The 18,099-nt window shown below is 38.1% G+C and overlaps 1 protein-coding gene across 2 annotated transcripts in view; it reads right to left on the bottom strand.

Annotated features, from left to right (window-relative positions):
- Positions 1 to 1,023: 1,023 nt before the first annotated feature.
- ATG2B (autophagy related 2B) overlaps positions 1,024 to 18,099 on the bottom strand; it is an 83,078-nt gene continuing 66,002 nt past the window's right edge. Inside the window, exons 35-42 of one of the 2 annotated variants that reach the window (XM_003275361.3) lie at positions 15,202 to 15,280; positions 14,677 to 14,884; positions 11,752 to 11,821; positions 11,318 to 11,400; positions 10,539 to 10,660; positions 10,163 to 10,317; positions 9,391 to 9,540; positions 1,024 to 5,739 (exon numbers count right to left, since the gene is read on the bottom strand). In XM_003275361.3, the coding sequence (XP_003275409.2) occupies positions 5,509 to 5,739; positions 9,391 to 9,540; positions 10,163 to 10,317; positions 10,539 to 10,660; positions 11,318 to 11,400; positions 11,752 to 11,821; positions 14,677 to 14,884; positions 15,202 to 15,280 (1,098 nt within the window). In that variant the 3' untranslated portion in view covers positions 1,024 to 5,508. The remainder of the gene's footprint in view (positions 5,740 to 9,390; positions 9,541 to 10,162; positions 10,318 to 10,538; positions 10,661 to 11,317; positions 11,401 to 11,751; positions 11,822 to 14,676; positions 14,885 to 15,201; positions 15,281 to 18,099) is intronic. The other variant, XM_030802954.1, reaches the window with a different exon arrangement.

The raw sequence follows: 18,099 nt of genomic DNA, 5'->3' as shown, positions 1-18,099 counted from the left end.
GAAGAGTTTTTGCTAAGTTAGGTAACTGTTCCAAGTTTTTCTTAAATGAAGTCCTGGGAAGAGCATGAGGTCTGGGAGTCAAACCATGTGACGGTGAGCAAGTTTCTTGACCTCTCTGAACCTGTCTCCTCATCTGGAAAACAGGGACTCTAGTAACTGCCTCTGAGCGGGGGCTGTGAAATTATAAAAAGACACTAGGATACTTGGCACACAGTAAGCATCTCACAATTGTCCCCAGCCCTCTTTTCAACAAGAGCCATGGGTGAAGTGTGACTTGTCATTTTTCCCTAATTGTTCAAAGTGGACGTTACATAGTGACATCTGTCACAACAAAATCTTTTAAAGTAAGTTGCCTTTTAAAATAAGTATGTCTGGCCGGACATGGTGGCTCATGCCTGTAATCCCAGCACTTTGGGAGGCTGAGGTCAAGAGTTCGAGACCAGGCTGAGGTCAGCCTGGCCAACATGGTGAAACCTCGTCTCTACTAAAAATACGAAAAATTAGCTGGGCGTGGTGGCAGGTGCCTGTAATCCCAACTACTCGGGAGGCTGAGGCAAGAGAATCACTTGAACCCAGGAGGCAGAGGCTGCAGTGAGCTGAGATTGCTCCATTGTACTCCAGCCTGTGCAACAAGAGCAAAACTCCGCCTGAAAAAATAAATAAAATAAAAATAAGTATGTCTTTTAAATATTCCCTTCATAAGCAAAAATACTCCTCCAAACAGTTATCAGTTTCGTGAGATCAAACTAGGAGGTGTGTTTGCCACAAGTCCTTATTGCAGGGATAGGATAACTAATAGAGGGACTAAAATCCAAAGCGGGGAGGGAAGAACTGTTAAAACTCCACACAGCTCAGAAATCAGTAGCAGACAGACCCAAGATCTGCTATCAGAAGCATCAGGGGCACTGGAACATCATTTACCAATAACAAGGTCTGACGCAGATGTACACCTCACCCCAATAAGTATTTTACACAAGTTTTGGGAACACTTCCTGGTGAAAGGCAAGAGTGTTTAAAGCAAAATCCAAAGAGTAAATATTTTAATTTTTTCTTCAAGAGTATTCTTATTTTCATATTATTTAAATAGTCACATTAACAAGGTACATTTCCACAAAAATACTTGTACAGCATCAGTATTCTTATTCACATCCATAATTGCCATAATTAGGAAAAATTAGGAAACTTAGCAAAGACAGTCAATACACATATGTTCTTTTAGTTGTGGTGAGATAAATTCAATGTCTAAAATAAGTCAGGATGTATCAACATAAAAGCTGAACCAGACACCCCTACCAAATTTCTCAATGAAAAAGCAAATAGCCCTGGGTGACCAGCAAGTTATACAAACAATGCAAGACAAATCCAACTAGAAATCGGAAGCTGCCATTTCATATACACAAAATACAAGTGAAACAGCAAAGTAAACATATTTTTAGAGGGAGGTGCTGCTACCCAGGAGATTAGAGATATAACTGAGCCAGCTGAGATGACATCTACAATCTCTTGAAATACAGCAGATGGCACTCTGGTGCTTCCCATGAAGCAACATGCTTGAAATCAAGGGCCCAACAATTGTTGTAGGAAAGCAAAATATACCTCTAACACCTACGTTTACCAAAAAAGCTGACATCTCAAACTCTTGAGTTGTTGAGACTCAAATTTCTCATCCCCAAAGAAGCCTATTACGGTGGTGTGTCGGATGCTTTTTGTATCTCTGATATGCAGGCACTATAACGGGGGGAAAATACTTCTGAATAAAAAGATTGGCTGACTTGCAACTGTGCATATAATGTCTGTTCAAGGGGGCAGTGTGCCTAGTGTGGTCTGAAAACGTTGAGATAAAAAGAAGTCGGCATTAAAGCACTATTTCTTATATGAAAAGTGATTCTATCTTCCAGTAAACAAGATTTCCTGCAATGAAAAAGAAATCTTTTTCCTTCATTATCTATAAACTATACAAATAACTTTCCTTTTTAACCTAAGACTCAAAAATTTATATTTTATTTTATTCTATTTGATACCAATTGGTATGTCCAGCTGATGCATTTGCAGATACAAAAGAATATCGCTTTGTGTTTGCACAGTCCCTTCCTTTCAAGGAACTTAAAGAACTTGATGGAGAAAAGAACTTGACGGACATTCTCTCTAAAGTCTTCAGTAGGTCAAAGGTAATGAAGGAAAACAGAAGGGGAGTGCTCGTCAGAGCCCACCATGGCCCACAGTTCTGAGGATGCGGGTGCAAGGACTCTGAAGCAAAGCAAAGCAGAGGGATCTCTCAGACGCCAAGTCACACAGCTCTTTACACATCGAAAATCTGAGTTAATGTTAAGACAATGATTAGTCAATCCTGAAACCATTTAGTGCAATTGGGGATTCCTCATTTTAAGTCGCTGCTTTAGAATTCGGCTCCCTGCTGCTGTGTTCTGGCGGAAGTGGCACATGCTGCCTTTGGACAAGCAGCCTCTGCAGGGGCAGACACAGTTGTCTGGACTTTTTTGGAACTGAATAAAGACACAGAACATCGTTTTTAAAGGAGATAGTTAAAAAGTAATGCCCTAAAAGCCAGAAATATTTCAATCGGCTTGAAAAGTGACACACAACAGGAGCAGGAAACACCAGTTTTTAGTATTTTGCCATCTTAGGCACACTGCTACTTGGAAAGATTTTTTAAGTGAACTTTGCCTTACAAAAATATTGATAAATATATGTACTTAAGTGAGAATCCAAATCGTACCCAAACTTCATGAAAGTGAAAGTCTATTGCTATGACGTCTAGAAGAAACACTGAGTTATCTAAAAGGCAGTGTTCAGTGGTGGGCAGAAAGGAAGGGAAAACGGGGGGTTCCAAGTTAGCTCCATTCAAGAGGAAGACACGGCTGTGGCCTCAGCTGCCTCTCTACTCGTGATGTAAGGGGGTCTTAACATGTCAGAACATTGTGGGGTCCTGCAACTTGCTGACAGATCTCGATGGAGCTGCTTATGGGACTCCATGGGGGGAAACTGTAAGGACTCAACATATCACTGGTGGACATGCGCGATCTACTCTAGTCAGAAGCATGACACCAAACCCAACCACGCAGGCACAGTGGCAGTTCAGAAAAATATTGCTCCGAGAGATCCGAGATCTAAGGTGGCCCCTGGCTGCTCAGTGTGATGTCACCAGAGAGGACCTCAATGGACAAGGCCCAGTGGTCTGAGGCTCTGTACAAAGCATGACGCCACATGCAATCATTCTCACACGCACACACAGCCTAATCATCCAAAACCCCTCCTTGGGCTTTGTCGTAAAAAACCCTCCATTTACCAGGAGGGATGCTGAGGCTTACAGGGATCAGATGTCCTGGACAAGTCACTCGTTTGGTAAGCTGCAGATGTGGCAAACCACGGATTCTAGCCACACTCTTTCTACTGTGTCATCACAAAAGTTTGAAAAGACACTTGTAAAAAAGAAAAAGTTTAAGGACATTTAATAATGTAGAAGTGTTCAGATATAGATAAACATCTTTCCAGAATCTCAGGTAAAGAACATCCTGGCTGAACTGACAATGAATCTTTTTGAGACACAACGTTTCTGTTCCCAAAATGATTACATCGACAGCAGGTGCAGGAGGGTAGAACAAAGAAAGAACCATGGAGATTACATTACAAAGATATATGTTTAAATGAGATTTGTAAACTTAATTTGTTTGCAACTCAGGGTGCAAAGAAGAGAATAATTATTTTTCTCTATACTGTAGTTAATTGAACTTAAGTATAACTGTGGAAAGTATATTCAAAAGTTAGAGAGATTTTACAATTTTAAGTTTGATCAAGTGTTTTCCAGTTTGACTAATCATAACTGGGTTAACACACAGAGCAAGTTTCCTTAAGGGCAAATGGAGAATGCTGGCATCTGAGTGGGGTGGTCAGAACACACCCCACAGCCAGAGGCGCCTTCCCGGTAACACAGCACGCCTTCCTGTTAGTCTGTCGCCAGGACCAGGCTCTACCCGAATAAGAGACGGTCCCACGGTGCTTAAACAGGTGGTTACGCTGTTGTCTTTTTAACTTTTTTGGCAGTAAAAAGGAAACTAAAATTAAAAGCTATATAACCCCATTTTTATACATTCTAAACATTTTGATTTTTGGTTTACATTGCTTTCCTGCTTAGAAAATTTAGAGAACAAAATTGATTTAACTTCATTTTCCAAGCCCCAAATTGAAATGCAGTTCTGAAACTGAAGTTCAGTAATATTCCCCCAACTTTAGAAAACAGGAAGTCAGGTCATACAACTTTAAAAAGTGGATATATACAAAGTTCCACCTTTTCTTTCTGCTGGATCAATCTAAAGTCAGGAATTGACAACAATTTCCCTCTTACTCGTCGGTAATGATTTACCTGATACTAATAAAAATCAATTTTCAGAAAGTGTTTCCAATTATCTGGTGGTAAATCACAGTACTGCATCTATGAATATGCTCTAAGAAAAGCAAACTATTCATGGAAGCATAAAACAATATCACCTTTAAATAAAAACACTTTATTCACTCCTGATAGGTTATCAAAATGTACACTGTTAACCAAGTAAAAATGGTACGCTGAAATAGTTAACTAGGGCATATTTGAAGAATTTTGTTTACTTTTAAAAGAGGAAAAATCACTTCCAATCTTCCCTTCCACACATTCCTAACAAGCCTGCACTATACCTGCTTAAAACTGAAAATATAAACAATTACATGGGCCCCACTTCATTATAGAATGTATTTTCCTGTACTCTTAAAGGAAGCTATTACATTGAAGTTACCTTCCTTTGCCAAAAACTTTCGGACAAGTTTACTGCTTTTTATATTTTGTGTAACTTTATAAATTATACAAGAAATATAGCACACAACTTGAATTAATCTAAAAACACATACACATAAACACAGGATAAAGTGCAACACAACAGAACATGTCTGCAACATTCACTTTCTCAAACCCCCACAGAAGGATTTTCGGAGTAAATGGAAGTAATGTTGTTCTCAAGTGCATGAACACTAATTCAACAGAATAGGTTATTTTTCCACACTAATATTTATATTGAAAATCCTATTTGCTTTGCTTCCCCTGTGGCTTCTGTCTCTCATTTTCAATTAAAGTTCTGAAGCTGTGATTCTTTTTAAACCTTAAGAAAATTCAACTCCACAGAGCTACACAAAGAGTGTTAGAAGGCAGCTTCCAATGATCTCTCGTCGGTAACAAGGAGAATTACAGTCATCTTAACAAAAGTGAGCCTTCCACTAACTTGGCAGCAAATGCTTTAAGGACCTTTGACACCAGCCACCAAACATTTCTATAGGCAAGTATCAACTATAAATGTCAGAAGTTTTTGGTTGCATGTTGTTTTGATGTTAAATTATTTAACTAAAAAATGCTTTTGTTCCTGAGATGAGCACAATAAAATTAAACGAGCTTCCTCTGAAGCTGCTGTCGGGATTTTCAGCTCCTGGTTCCACTCTCCTTATCTTCACGCTGTCAGTTCCAAGCCATCAGTCATCCCCGTGGCGCCATTTCTGTGACTCGTCTTGCCGGACATCTGGCCTAATTTGGTTTCTCATGCCACCCAGCACGTTTGACGTTGCTTCTGTGGCAACAATCAGAGGTTTCACCACTGCCGGAGGAATCTGGCGCAGAACCTCGCCCACGGCACCAGTCATCCCTCTGCTCTCGTGTTCTCGAGCCGCAGTTTCATAAATGGTCTGAGCCGTGTCTGTGATTCCCTGCGTAGAGGTGGGAGGTAGGAGAGAGGAGAGCAGTGAACAAACTCTGGTCAGAAAACTCTCTAAGCTATCCTGCAGTACACACTTTTAAAGCAGGTAACATTATGTTTGTAACCAGACAAAAAAAAAAAATGCCATGATTTTAGATAACCCAGGATTATTATTTTTAATGACAGAATTCTAACGATAAGGGAAAGAGGCAATTATGACTTAGTATTTTGTTGTGACACTAGTGTGTAGGAAATGTAGGTAAACTAAAATTTCGCATTGGGAAGACAGAAATACGGGCTTTGCTGGTACTATTAATCACTCCAGTTACATCAAACTTGGCAAACAAAACTTCTTGAATATATTCACTAAAGAAATATGGTGATAGTTCCCTTTCATTCAACGTAATTCTACTAAGCTCTGGGAAATTACTTCATTTGTTTTAAATTACTGGCTATGTAGTAGGAAAAAAATGGAAAATTCAATTAAGATAAAAAGCTAAATAGAACATTTTATTGGATTAGAGAATTCTGAGAACAAAAAGCAGGAACATGTTTAATAATTCTCAACAAAACTTTAGTAGCATTTTCCATCTTTCTCACAACATAATAAAATAATGATTGCTAAGCTTTCTTTTTTGTTTATTCAGTCTCTACGCTAGTAATGACTTCTAAGCTTTGAAGCTGAATATACAAACATGTAGGTCAAACCAATGTGGTAAAACTTCACATGACTTCTGAATCTTTACCATTTATCTAACTCAGAAATCCCTAGGGAACTCAAAGCAACATTCCATTATTATTATTATATTATTATTGTGACAGCTTCAGTGATGGGGACAGCATAAAGGAACTTTGATTTCTCCAGGGAAATCAAGGACCTTGTCCTAACCCAGAATCTAGCCATCATTTTGGCAAGTTAACAAGAGCGTCCTATCTACCCGGTATATCTGGCAAAAACGTGTAATACCACAGAGCAAAAAAAAAGATGTCCAGAAGGCCAGGCGCGGTGGCTCACGCCTGTAATCTCAGCACTTTAGGAGGCCGAGGCAGGCAGATCATGAGGTCAGGAGATCTAGACCATCCTGGCTAACACAGTGAAACCCCGCCTCTACTAAAAATACACAAAACTAGCCAGGCGTGGTGGCAGGTGCCTGTAGTCCCAGCTATTTGGGAGGCTGAAGCAGGAGAATGGCGTGAACCCAGGAGGCAGAGCTTGCAGAGAGCCAAGATCATGCCACTGCACTCCAGCCTGGGCAACAGAGCAAGACTCCGTCTCAAAAAAAAAAAAAGTGTCCAGAAAAACTCAAAGAAATAATAAGTACTACTTTAAAAACTATCTAGAGGATAACAGCCAATAAGAGAAACCATGAGCACAACAAAGAAAATGTTTACAACTTGTACATTTCCCTGCACCATCTCCCTCCCGTCTCCACCAGCTCCCCTCCCTATCCCACCCGCGATAAACAGGAGTAGATGAGTAGAGTACGAGGCCGACCACCACTATGTTTGCAGACAACAGAAGTAAATTACAATCTCAGCCCTATTATTTAGCTGTGTGACCTTAGATAAGTCATTTGAACAGGGAATTAAAATGCTGCCTTCCTCCTATGGTGATTGTTGGAATTAAATAATTCATCTCAAGAGCTTGACAGAGTTTGGAAGACAGTAAGTGTTCAATAAATAATTCCTACTACCACCCTCATAAGTGCCTGACTACCACCAAATAGAACTATGTAAGTAGGGGTTGACATACTTTTTCTGTAAGGGCCACATAGAAGGTATTTGTGGGCTATGGTCTCTGTTATTTATTTTTTGTTTTGTTTTGTTTTACAATCCTTTAAAATTGTAAATACCATTATTATTAGCTCAAAGGCCCATACAAAAGAGGCATGGCCAGGTCTGCCCTGCAGCCTAGTCTGCCAACCTCTGATCTAAAAGATGAGCCTATCTATGACACACACAAGGCATTTTCTCTTCATCTTTGACTTACTGACATCTAAAATGGAAAAGAAATACCAAGCGCCACTTAGGAACTTTTTTTTTTAACTTTAATAGAGAATCCAGAGTAAGTCCAAACAAGCACATCCTACCATCTCAATCCACACTTACTAATCTCACCCTCCCTTCCCTCATTCTTCCTAGTGACAGCTTAGAGAAAGAGAACTAAACTTTAAACCCAAATACCCAGTTCCAATCCTGGCTCCACTCCCTTCTCGCTGTGGTACTTGGGGGAGGCCACTGTCTGGCAGAACCCGATTCCTCATCTGTAAATTAGAAATATCGCCTGTCTCTAATAGCGATTACCATACATTTGGCACAAAGTAAGCACACATTTATTTTAAAATTAATATAGATTAAATCAGGCCACCATTTCACAAGTTGTTAAATATCAAACTGCTATTACATCTTACTGCCCACTGCCCTTACTAACCCCAGTGTCTGTTTCACAGATATAATTTTAGCCTATTGATAGCTGGCTCAATCCTGACATCTGTAGGAGCAAGTCTGACTGGTAATTATCTCTTTATTCTCCCCAGTAAATCATTTTTTCAAAGCTGACCATTGGTCTTACCTTTATTTATCCACTAATACATTTCTTGGGGCCCTACCCTCGTGGACTTCCTGCCGTTTGGGACCACAGAGGCTACTTTTCTCAAGTAAAAGACCGTCCTAGGCACATCTGACTGTTGTTAGAATATGACTGAGAAAAATATCTTTCATGAAATCCTAAAACACAAATCATAAGTCAAATGACCTCAAACTCCCTTATGTCATATTAAAAAGAATGTCAAAAAGAGTATGCCAGGGAATGACCCTGACAACACCCAGAAAAAAAAAAAAAAACAGGGTTCACTGGCACAACCGTGTCAGAGAGCAATTCAGCAATGCTTACTAAATGTCGAGATTCCAACAGTTACTCCTCAGTTGACCCTAAAGAATTTCTTGTACATATGAACAAAAAGACAGTTAAATGAGCACTCCCCATAGTGGTGTTTCAGGGGAAAAATGGAAACTGAATGCCCACCAACAGGAAAATAAATAAATTATGATATATTCATACAGTGAAATACCATAAAAATGTGGAAATTAGACCTACATGGATTAAGATTAACATGGATCTATCTTGAAATAAGTTGAAGAATGAGACACATAACACCATTTATGGAAACTTTTAAAACATTAACACTAGTATGTTTTGCTTATGAATACATACTTATATAATAAAACTATAAAAACATGTACAAAAAAAAATATGTTCCACGTTCAGCATAGTGAAGGCATGGGAATAGGATCAGGGTGGGAGATTCATCTGAAAAGTTCTAGTTCTTAAGCAAATCTGAGGTACAGGGCAGAGTATAAATGTGTTAAACCAGACAGCAATCACACGGCATTTGTTTCTATCACTCTCTGAGTGCTTCTGCAGGTGAAAAGAGAGGATCCGTCCACCCACGCAATCACTAGTCTTCGTGTCAGCCTACTGGTCCCAGACTGGCCCTTTTCCGTCACCTCACACAGACATGGGCGCATGTTATTAGCGGCAGTTGCCATTCTGCTCCCAGGGATTTCTACAGAATAAATTTAAGCCATTAAATGCTCTTTAGGTGAAAGTTGGGAAAGCACACAGAAGGGTTCTGATGTGTCCACCCAAGTATTCAGTTACCTCTTTCACAACACTGTAGGCCTTGGCCACACCTTCCCTCAGGTCTACTGGCTGGTGGGCTAACCGGTGATGAGGAAACCTTCTGGTCTTCTTGGGCTCGATAGAAAGGGTACCAGGAGACACCATATCATAAGCAGTCTCTGCAGCTGCCTGGATCATTTTGTCAAAAGGAAGAAATGAATTAGAAAGTCTGAAAAGTTACGGACCAGCAGAGTACTTCCTACAGGGAGTGAGGAAGAGCAGAGGAACTCACAAACCCTAATGAAGACACTTCTGCGTATCTGAATTCTTTACCACAAGAATTGATGACTTTTATAACAAGAACATAAAAGTATAAATTAATAACTAACACCTGGATTGAGCTAAATTTTTAGCCCCTCCTATGTTCACTGAGAACACTCAACATTTCCACATCAGTCTATGGAGCTTAATACTTACTAGAATGACCTTTAATACTTCTGTTTAATCTACAACGCCTTCTTCAAATTTAGCTATGATCCTTTCATACAAATATGGTGAAATCAATCCTCTGCTAACAATGTTTACAATTTACCTGAAATAGGCAAACAAATCTGACGCTGTATTCCACTGCTTTATTCTAATTATTTAACACTAAACATTTAAGCAATAAAACAAGCATGACATTAAATCACTACGAATAAAGTATCTACTCACATTTTGTATATCTTCACAGTATTGTTTTAAAAACAAAAGGACCCAACCATTTCACAATGGCTCTTTTTAGATAGACTAAGGCAGTCTAAAAAGATACCTGTATGGTTTGAACCATTCTGTTTGTGAGTTCTAGAGCAGCCATCGCTGTCGAGGTACCAAAGGAAGCAGCGCCTCTCTGAAACCCTCTGACAATGCGGCCATCCTTCCGGTACTGCTCTATTGGGAGCCAGACCAAGTCCTTTAGGCCTTGTACTACAACAGTCAACACAAAATCAACATCAGTGCCAGAGTTCAGACTTTTCTATCATTCTAACCCTGGGGTTTTTAACTCCTAAAACTGGAGGCAAAGTTTTGTGTGTACGAGTACATATGTGAGCTTTCTAGACTAATGGTCCTCACATAAATTCTCAAAGGGATAAGAATTACTGATCTGAAAAAATAACATCTTTTGATTAAAAAAGAAGAAAACTCACCTAATTGTACTAGTGAATGCATAGGTCCAACACCTCCCAGGATTCCTGGTAGCTGGTTCTTCTTAATGTCATTAAGCCACTCAGTGATTGCATATGAGAATAATTTGTCAACACCTAGTAAACTAGAGCAAATGATTATTAGTATGTCAGAAGGAGAAATACATTTATAGACATAGATTAGTTTGAGGGTTTTTTTTTTTACTTAAAACAAAATCTACAAATTATAAGGACAAATATTACAGATGCTTCAAAAACAGCTAACATTTTTCAAATCAAAAAGAAACACAAATCATCCATTTAACTCACAACCTGAATTTCTCCAAATATATATACATACACAAACACATATATATATAATCCAATTCTAATGTTAATAATTTCTACAAGACTCAGGTAATACGTATTAGTGTGTTTTTCCAATGTTCTTATTTCTTGAACATCTAAGGCTTTGGCATAGGATTAACCCAAAGTTTCTAAATTGCCAGTAATTGCTACTAAGAACTTCCAATCTTTTCACTGAATAAGCTAATTTACAACCTTAGAAAATTATTTAAAATATCCTAAACTACAACTGTTTTTTCCAAACACTACTCTTTTCAAACTACTTCTAATCCCTCAGAATAGAAATCAGTGCCTAAATCTTGAGTCCCCTGAAAATGAGCTCTCTAAATAAAATACTGTAAAACTGTGTATGCTTGCTAAGAAAACTCAGTTTTTAAATTTGTTGTACACTAACTTTGATAACTTCACTTAAAGCTTCATATAATAAATTCACTTACCCATGTCGATAGGAAAGCCTCTTGAGCTTTAGTTCAGAGCAGTTTAACTGAGCCAGACCAATTAAAATCCCAGCTAGTGTACCCTTCAAAATTAAAAAAAGGCCAAATTAACCTTACTGTAAATTAAGAGACTCAACATCTAAAATTATTGTTATTTTGAAAGTCAAAGCAGTAGTCATTATTGATACTAAAACACTTAAAATATTTACATACAGCAAAAATATATATTTTACAATACATATGACCCAATTTATACCAAATTTTACTTATAGTACTTAAGTAAATATTTACATTAAAAACAATTAAATTTAAAAACCTTGCACTTCATTTCAAACATATATATAAACTATGACAAAGCAAAGTTAAAAATAAAAACGAGTTCATTAGAGAAACATAAGATAATTTTGTGGAGTATATTTGTAGAGTTTCCCAACCTGATCCATTGATACATGTTTGCCATGATAATCAAGTCGAATGGGAACTTCTGACGTGAATCTAAATTCTCTGAAGATAAAGGAAGAAGGGGAGTTATTTACATTTACAGTTACTAATAGGTGAAATTAGATATTTGTTCAATCGGAGAATAAAAACAAAACCACAAAATAAATCATGTAAATATCTTAAGAACTAAATAAAAGAGAATGTCTTTTAGCTCTATCTTTTCCTAATATAACAATTAAGCAAATGTTAATCGTTTCATATATTATCATATTTGCATTTCTCACAAAAAGCTTTCCTTAGTTACGTCTATATAGTGTAGGAAAGTAAAAATAAAAAATACAAAAATAAAATGTAATAAAAACCTTTTCTCAGTTTATGAAATAATGTACACTTACAAAAATTTATTCTTATATATATTCACAATTCATTCAAAGAATAAATTAATAAAAGCAACCTTCAAGATTAAACCAGATAGTCATGACCAAGAAATATAAGGAAAAGGCCTAAGGAATTATTTTGACTGTCTGGTAAAGAAGAGCCAGCAATCCTGGCATGAACCCCAGGTTCATCTATGAGATGCAACTGTGGGCAAGTGACTTGAACTCTCTGCTGCTCAGTCTTCAGAAATTGTTAAAATGCCACCTACATTGTTAAATTTTGTGAGAATCCTTGAAACTAATGCTTCTAAGTAAACAGAATTATCGACAAACAAATATAGGGAACAGTGTGAGAATGAAATTATAATTATACAGTTGTCCCTTGGTTTCTGAAGTGGATTGCTTCCAGGGCCCTTATGGATACCAAACTGCTTGATGTTCAAGTCCCTTATATAAAATGGGATAGTATTTGCATATATGCCACACTTATCCTTTCATATATTCTAAATCATTTCTAGATTACTTATAATATCTAATACAATGTAAACGCTGTGCAAATCATTCTTGTATTTTTAATTTGTATTATTTTTATTGCCATTTTTTATTAATATTTTGATTGAATCTCAGATGTGGAATTCTAGATATAGAGGGCTGGTTGTACACTGATGGTACACATCTAACAAAATGATCTGGCTTCCAAAAGTTGACTGCGAACAATGTTTGGAACTTGAAACACAGTTTTCCCAAAGAATTAATGTTGGTGGTTACATCCTAAGCCATCTCACCAAAGTCCACTGCGCCTACAACAAAATGGAGATGCTGTATTTACACCAATCACTACCAGAAGCCTCAGACCCCAGGTCACGCCCATGCCCTGAATACTCAGCTCCACTTGACTGTCTGGCCAGTGCCCTCCAATACTCTCCTTTCGCATTCTTTTTTTTCTCCATGGCACATATTAATAGGACAAACCATTTATTTTAATTATTTGTAATCTCAATTTGTAAACTCAATTAAATATTTTCTCTACTTTGTTCATTTGTGCCTAGATCAAAACCTGGCAAACAGTTAAGTGCTCAGTAAATATTTGTAAAATGAATAAATGTTTGGAGGAAGGGGGCTCTCGTGACATTACTAAAAACTGTACTGGATTTTCTGGATTAGAGATAAGAAAATCTGTGTTCTAGTCATGCCTTGGCCACTAACTGTGGTCTTGAGCAAGTCAACTCATCTCTCTGGGCATTCACTTCCTCATTTGTAAGGTGTGTAATTTAGACTATGGCACTGATTAGGAGCCTTTGAGAGTACAAATGAAAATCTATAAGCTATTCTCAATATTTTAAATAGTCTAATGGAAAAAATAAACATTTACCTAAGTAAGTATAGGGCTTGTGTACTTTTTAAACCTAAATAAATGAGTAACCCTACTTCCTCTGGGCTAAAAAAAGGCAAAATTCTTTGCTTTCAGGCCCATGTTTACAAAAACCAAACTGGCAGTTTATAAATGTGACTAATAAAATAAGAAAGCAAATTATCACTTAAGATACATGTTTTTGTAAAACTAAAAGGATCAATGTAGGAAATTAATTTTAAAAGGTACTTCTTTGGCAGTGGAAAGATTTAGAACCACCAGGAATCATCTATTCCAAGATCTTTCCAATTATCATATTCCATTTTTTCTACCTATTTTCATCACTATGCAAAATATTTAAAATGTGACAACCCTTCCAAGTAGTAATACTGCTGACTTTGGGCCATGCCTAAAGTCTAACTTCAGAACCTAGAGAGAAAGAGAGAAATCAGCAACCCAGGATAAATGAGAAAGTAGCACAGAAAATCAGGGAGGATGTAACTGCTCCTCATAACAAGGGGGCACTGATCTTCAGTCCCTTCTCTTTCCCACAGGGCCAAGCCACCATCCCTACCATCAAGGGTTGGAAAAGAAAGAAGACGAGAAGAATGAACAGGTCTGGAAATGAGGAAACTGCAGTGTGCTGTGCTCGAGCTGGCCGAGCCGCTGGGCAGCAGTCGCAGCCGACGGCAGCAGCACAGGGGACCTGGGTCTCCCAACGGTGCCCACTGAGCAGGGAGGGAAGGGTCAGGAAAGACACATAATGACTGGGAAGGGCAGACAGAGAAAATAGGCAGAAAATCCTCACAAGGGAAAAGACAGACAGGCATAGCCAGGTTGAGATTCGTAAAGGAAAAAAAGCAAAAGGATGATATCCCGTTGGGCTGGTACGAACACGCCATAACAATGCTGGAAAGAGGGAACAGAGGAATAAAAGAAGGAAGAAGCTAGAAGAAAAGGAAATTCCTGCCAGACAACTGAAAGAGAGATGAATTTGGAACCAGGTTACTATGTGCAAATAAGGGGGGTGCAATTAGATGGGGACCACATACAGATAAATACACCAGCTGATGATTTGGCAGTGCAAAGAAAAGCTGATGGAACCTTGTGATTACCAGCACACACACATCACAGAACAATCTTCAAAAGTCTAAAATAACTTCATTTGTTATTAAAACTAAATTAGTTACCTAAAAAACACAGGCTGATCCCTAAAAGATGCTTCTTCAGCAGAGAAGTTCTTCTCTTCCATGCCATTAACCGCTTCCACTGAATTGGCACTATCATTTTGGGAAGGCTGTTTTGGCCCAGAGAAAGAAATAACTAGATTTGGCTCCTTTGAGGTACTCAAATGCCTTGGCAAACTGCAGGTGACATCAGCTCCAGGAGACTTTTTAACTGAAAATGTAATGTGCATGTTTGAAAAGTTAGATATGCTTCTTCTGAGCAACCATTTAAATAAATCTTGATCTAATTTGTTTTTCTACATTTTATTTAATCAAAACATGACTCTTGTTACAGAGAAAAGTTGCTTTCACCTTTTAAATTATTACTTTTATATAAACAGCATTCGCAAAAATCAACAAAAATAAACACGGAACACATTTACGTAAGTGGGAATAAATATTGTAAGTACATTCTCAAAAAAGCCTCATAACAATTAAAATCAATCCAAGTACTTGGTATAGCCTTTTCAAACTATACATATTTAATACCTTCTGGATCTGGAGTCATTTGAAGCTCTACTTCTGTAGAAAGACTTGTGAAGAAATCCTTCAGGAAGAACAAGGCATCCTAAAATTAAGAGATGTAATTTTAACTAAGGAAGAAAAAAATCACCTATTTCTAAAACTATGAAACAAAGTATCTTAAACTCATATATTTTACCCATTGTTCAAATATAGCTACAATTTATTGAATCCTTTCTCTATGCCAGTCATTATTCCTATTCTCCCACCACACACACACACACACACACACACACACACACACACGCACACACAGATACACGCTTCCCTTTTAATTCTCATAACTTTATGAGGAAATTAATTTATAGGTATGAAAACTGAGAGAGAGAAGTTAAAGATTACAAAGGTAAAAAGGACTAAATCAAAGCACATTTGAGTTTTCTTAGAAATGGAGCACTCTCACTCTTGGCCCTGGCTCTCGTTCTGCATTGTGGTGATAATATTACCAATGATCATGTGCTGGACACTTTTGTTTTTTTTTTTTTTTTGAGACAGAGTCTCGCTCTGTCACCCAGTGGCACAATCTTGGCTCACTTCAAGCTCCACTTCCCGGATTCACGCCATTCTCCTGCCTCAGCCTCCCGAGTGGCTGGGACTACAGGCGCTCACCACCATGCCCGGCTAATTTTTTGTATTTTCAGTAGAGACGGAGTTTCACCATGGGGACACTTTTAAGTGTCTTCAAAGTTCCAAATGACTTAACTTCTGCTTTTATCATACATTATATTGCCTTAATACATTTCGTCATTGAACATGATGTTGACAATAATCAAAATAATCCATTCAGTGTGGTCTCTCCTGAAATTACAGAATTACAAACAAAAACTGCATGGCTCTGTCTTCACATTGTACGTACATGCCATATTTGCCCATTATAGGCAGCTTCGTTTTGCCTATCTCACTCAAACTGACAAATGTATCTTTGAGGATATATTTGTATATATGCCTGAGCCTGATCTTATTCTTTCCTTTCATTAAAAAAAATCCTAAACTGGCCGGGTGCAGTGGCTCACACCTGTAATCCCAACACTTTGGGAGGCTGAGGCGGGCAGATCACGAGGTCAGGAGTTCAAGACCGGCCTAGCCAACACAGTAAAATCCTGTCTCTACTAAAAACACAAAAAATTAGCCAGGCGTGGTGGTGGGCGCCTATAATCCCAGCTACTCGGGAGGCTGAGGCAGGAGGATCACTTGAACCTGGGAGGCGGAGGCTGCAGTGAGCAGAAATCGCGCCATTGCACTCCAGCCCAGGCGACAGTGCGAGACACTGTCTCAAAAACAAAACAAAACAAAACAAAAAAAAAACCCAACAACAAAAAACCTAAACTAATATAAAACATTAATACTGTGCCAAAATGCAATGTGAAGGGTCAAAATATTTGGTGGCACACCAAAACAGTTTGACAATTCCAAAAGCTCTGTCTACTGATCACATATCTCAGAAGTACAAATGATGCAAATGAGAAGGATATCCTAGGTAACATGCATATGGGAGACTAAGCAATGGACTGCAGAGCAAGCAGGTGGTTTCGACAGTAGTGGAAATATTCTGGTTCTGAAGCAGGGTAGTGGGTTCATGAATTGTTCATTATATTGTTATGCTTTACATATATATTAATGTATGTATTTTATATATTATTTCCATTATACACATTTAATATATACAATTCATATTATACCAAATATTACATGTTTACAGTTTAACAGCATATAAAATGCTATTCTTTGGCCACTAGATGGTGATATTTTAATGCCATAAATAGTGGGACTCCATGATTACCTTCAAAAAAACAGCAAATTTTCTGGTATCAATTTGCTCTTTAAGAAAAAAAAAAGGGAGACTAAAGAGACAATAGTTTCCACTCATTTTTCACCACAAATGCACAAAACAACAGATAAAGAGATGCTAATCACCAGCCTTTTTTTTTTTTTTTTTTTTTTTCTGAGACAGAGTCTCGCTCTGTTGCCCAGGCTGGAGTGCAGTGGCACGATCTCAGCTCACTGCAACCTCCACCTCCCAGGTTCAAGCGATCCTCCCACCTCAGCCTCCTGAATAGCTGGGAATATAGGCAGCACCACCATGCCTGGCTAATTTTTTTTCTATTTTTTGTAGAAACAAGATCTCACTATGTTGCCCAGGCTGATCTTGAACTTCTAGGCTCAAGCAATCCTCTTGCCTTGGCCTCCCAAAGTGGTGGGATTACAGGCATGAGTAACCCGCACCCGACCCAAACAACCCAATTTTAAAACTAGCAAGACACAGACACTTCAGAAACAGAAAAGAAAATACACAAATGGCTAATAAGCACATAAAAAGATGTTCAGCATCACCTGTTATCAGGGAAATCCAATTTAAAACCACAGTGTACACAAAGCATACCAGCTAAAATTTTAAAAACGACAATACCAAGTTTGGCAAGGCCATGAAGCAGCCGCAGCTCTCATGGCTATTGGTGGGAATGTGCAATGCAACAGCCACTGTGAAGAATTGTTCGGCAGCTTCTTAAGAGAGCTCAACATATACCTATCTTATGACCCAGAAATTCTACTCTTATATATGTATTTACTCAACCAAGAGAAATGAAAACGTATGCCCATAAAAAGACTTCTACATAAATTTCCTAACAGCTTTATTCCTAAGAGCCAAAACCATGGAACAACCTCAATGTGAGCCAGCAGGTAAACAGATAAACTGTGGCATATCCACAGCAAAATCCTAGTCAGCAATAAAAACGACTGTGGATACATAGATGGATCTCAAACACTTAACGCTAAGTATAGGAAGCCAAGTACAATTCCATTTACGTGAAGTTGCACAACAGGAAAAAACTAATCTATGGTGACCAAAAGATCAGTCAGTAGTCA

The sequence above is a fragment of the Nomascus leucogenys genome, chromosome 22a (assembly GCF_006542625.1).
Source record: "Nomascus leucogenys isolate Asia chromosome 22a, Asia_NLE_v1, whole genome shotgun sequence".
In the NCBI taxonomy this organism is placed as follows: domain Eukaryota; kingdom Metazoa; phylum Chordata; class Mammalia; order Primates; family Hylobatidae; genus Nomascus; species Nomascus leucogenys.
This window is presented reverse-complemented; position numbering and strand designations above follow the sequence as displayed.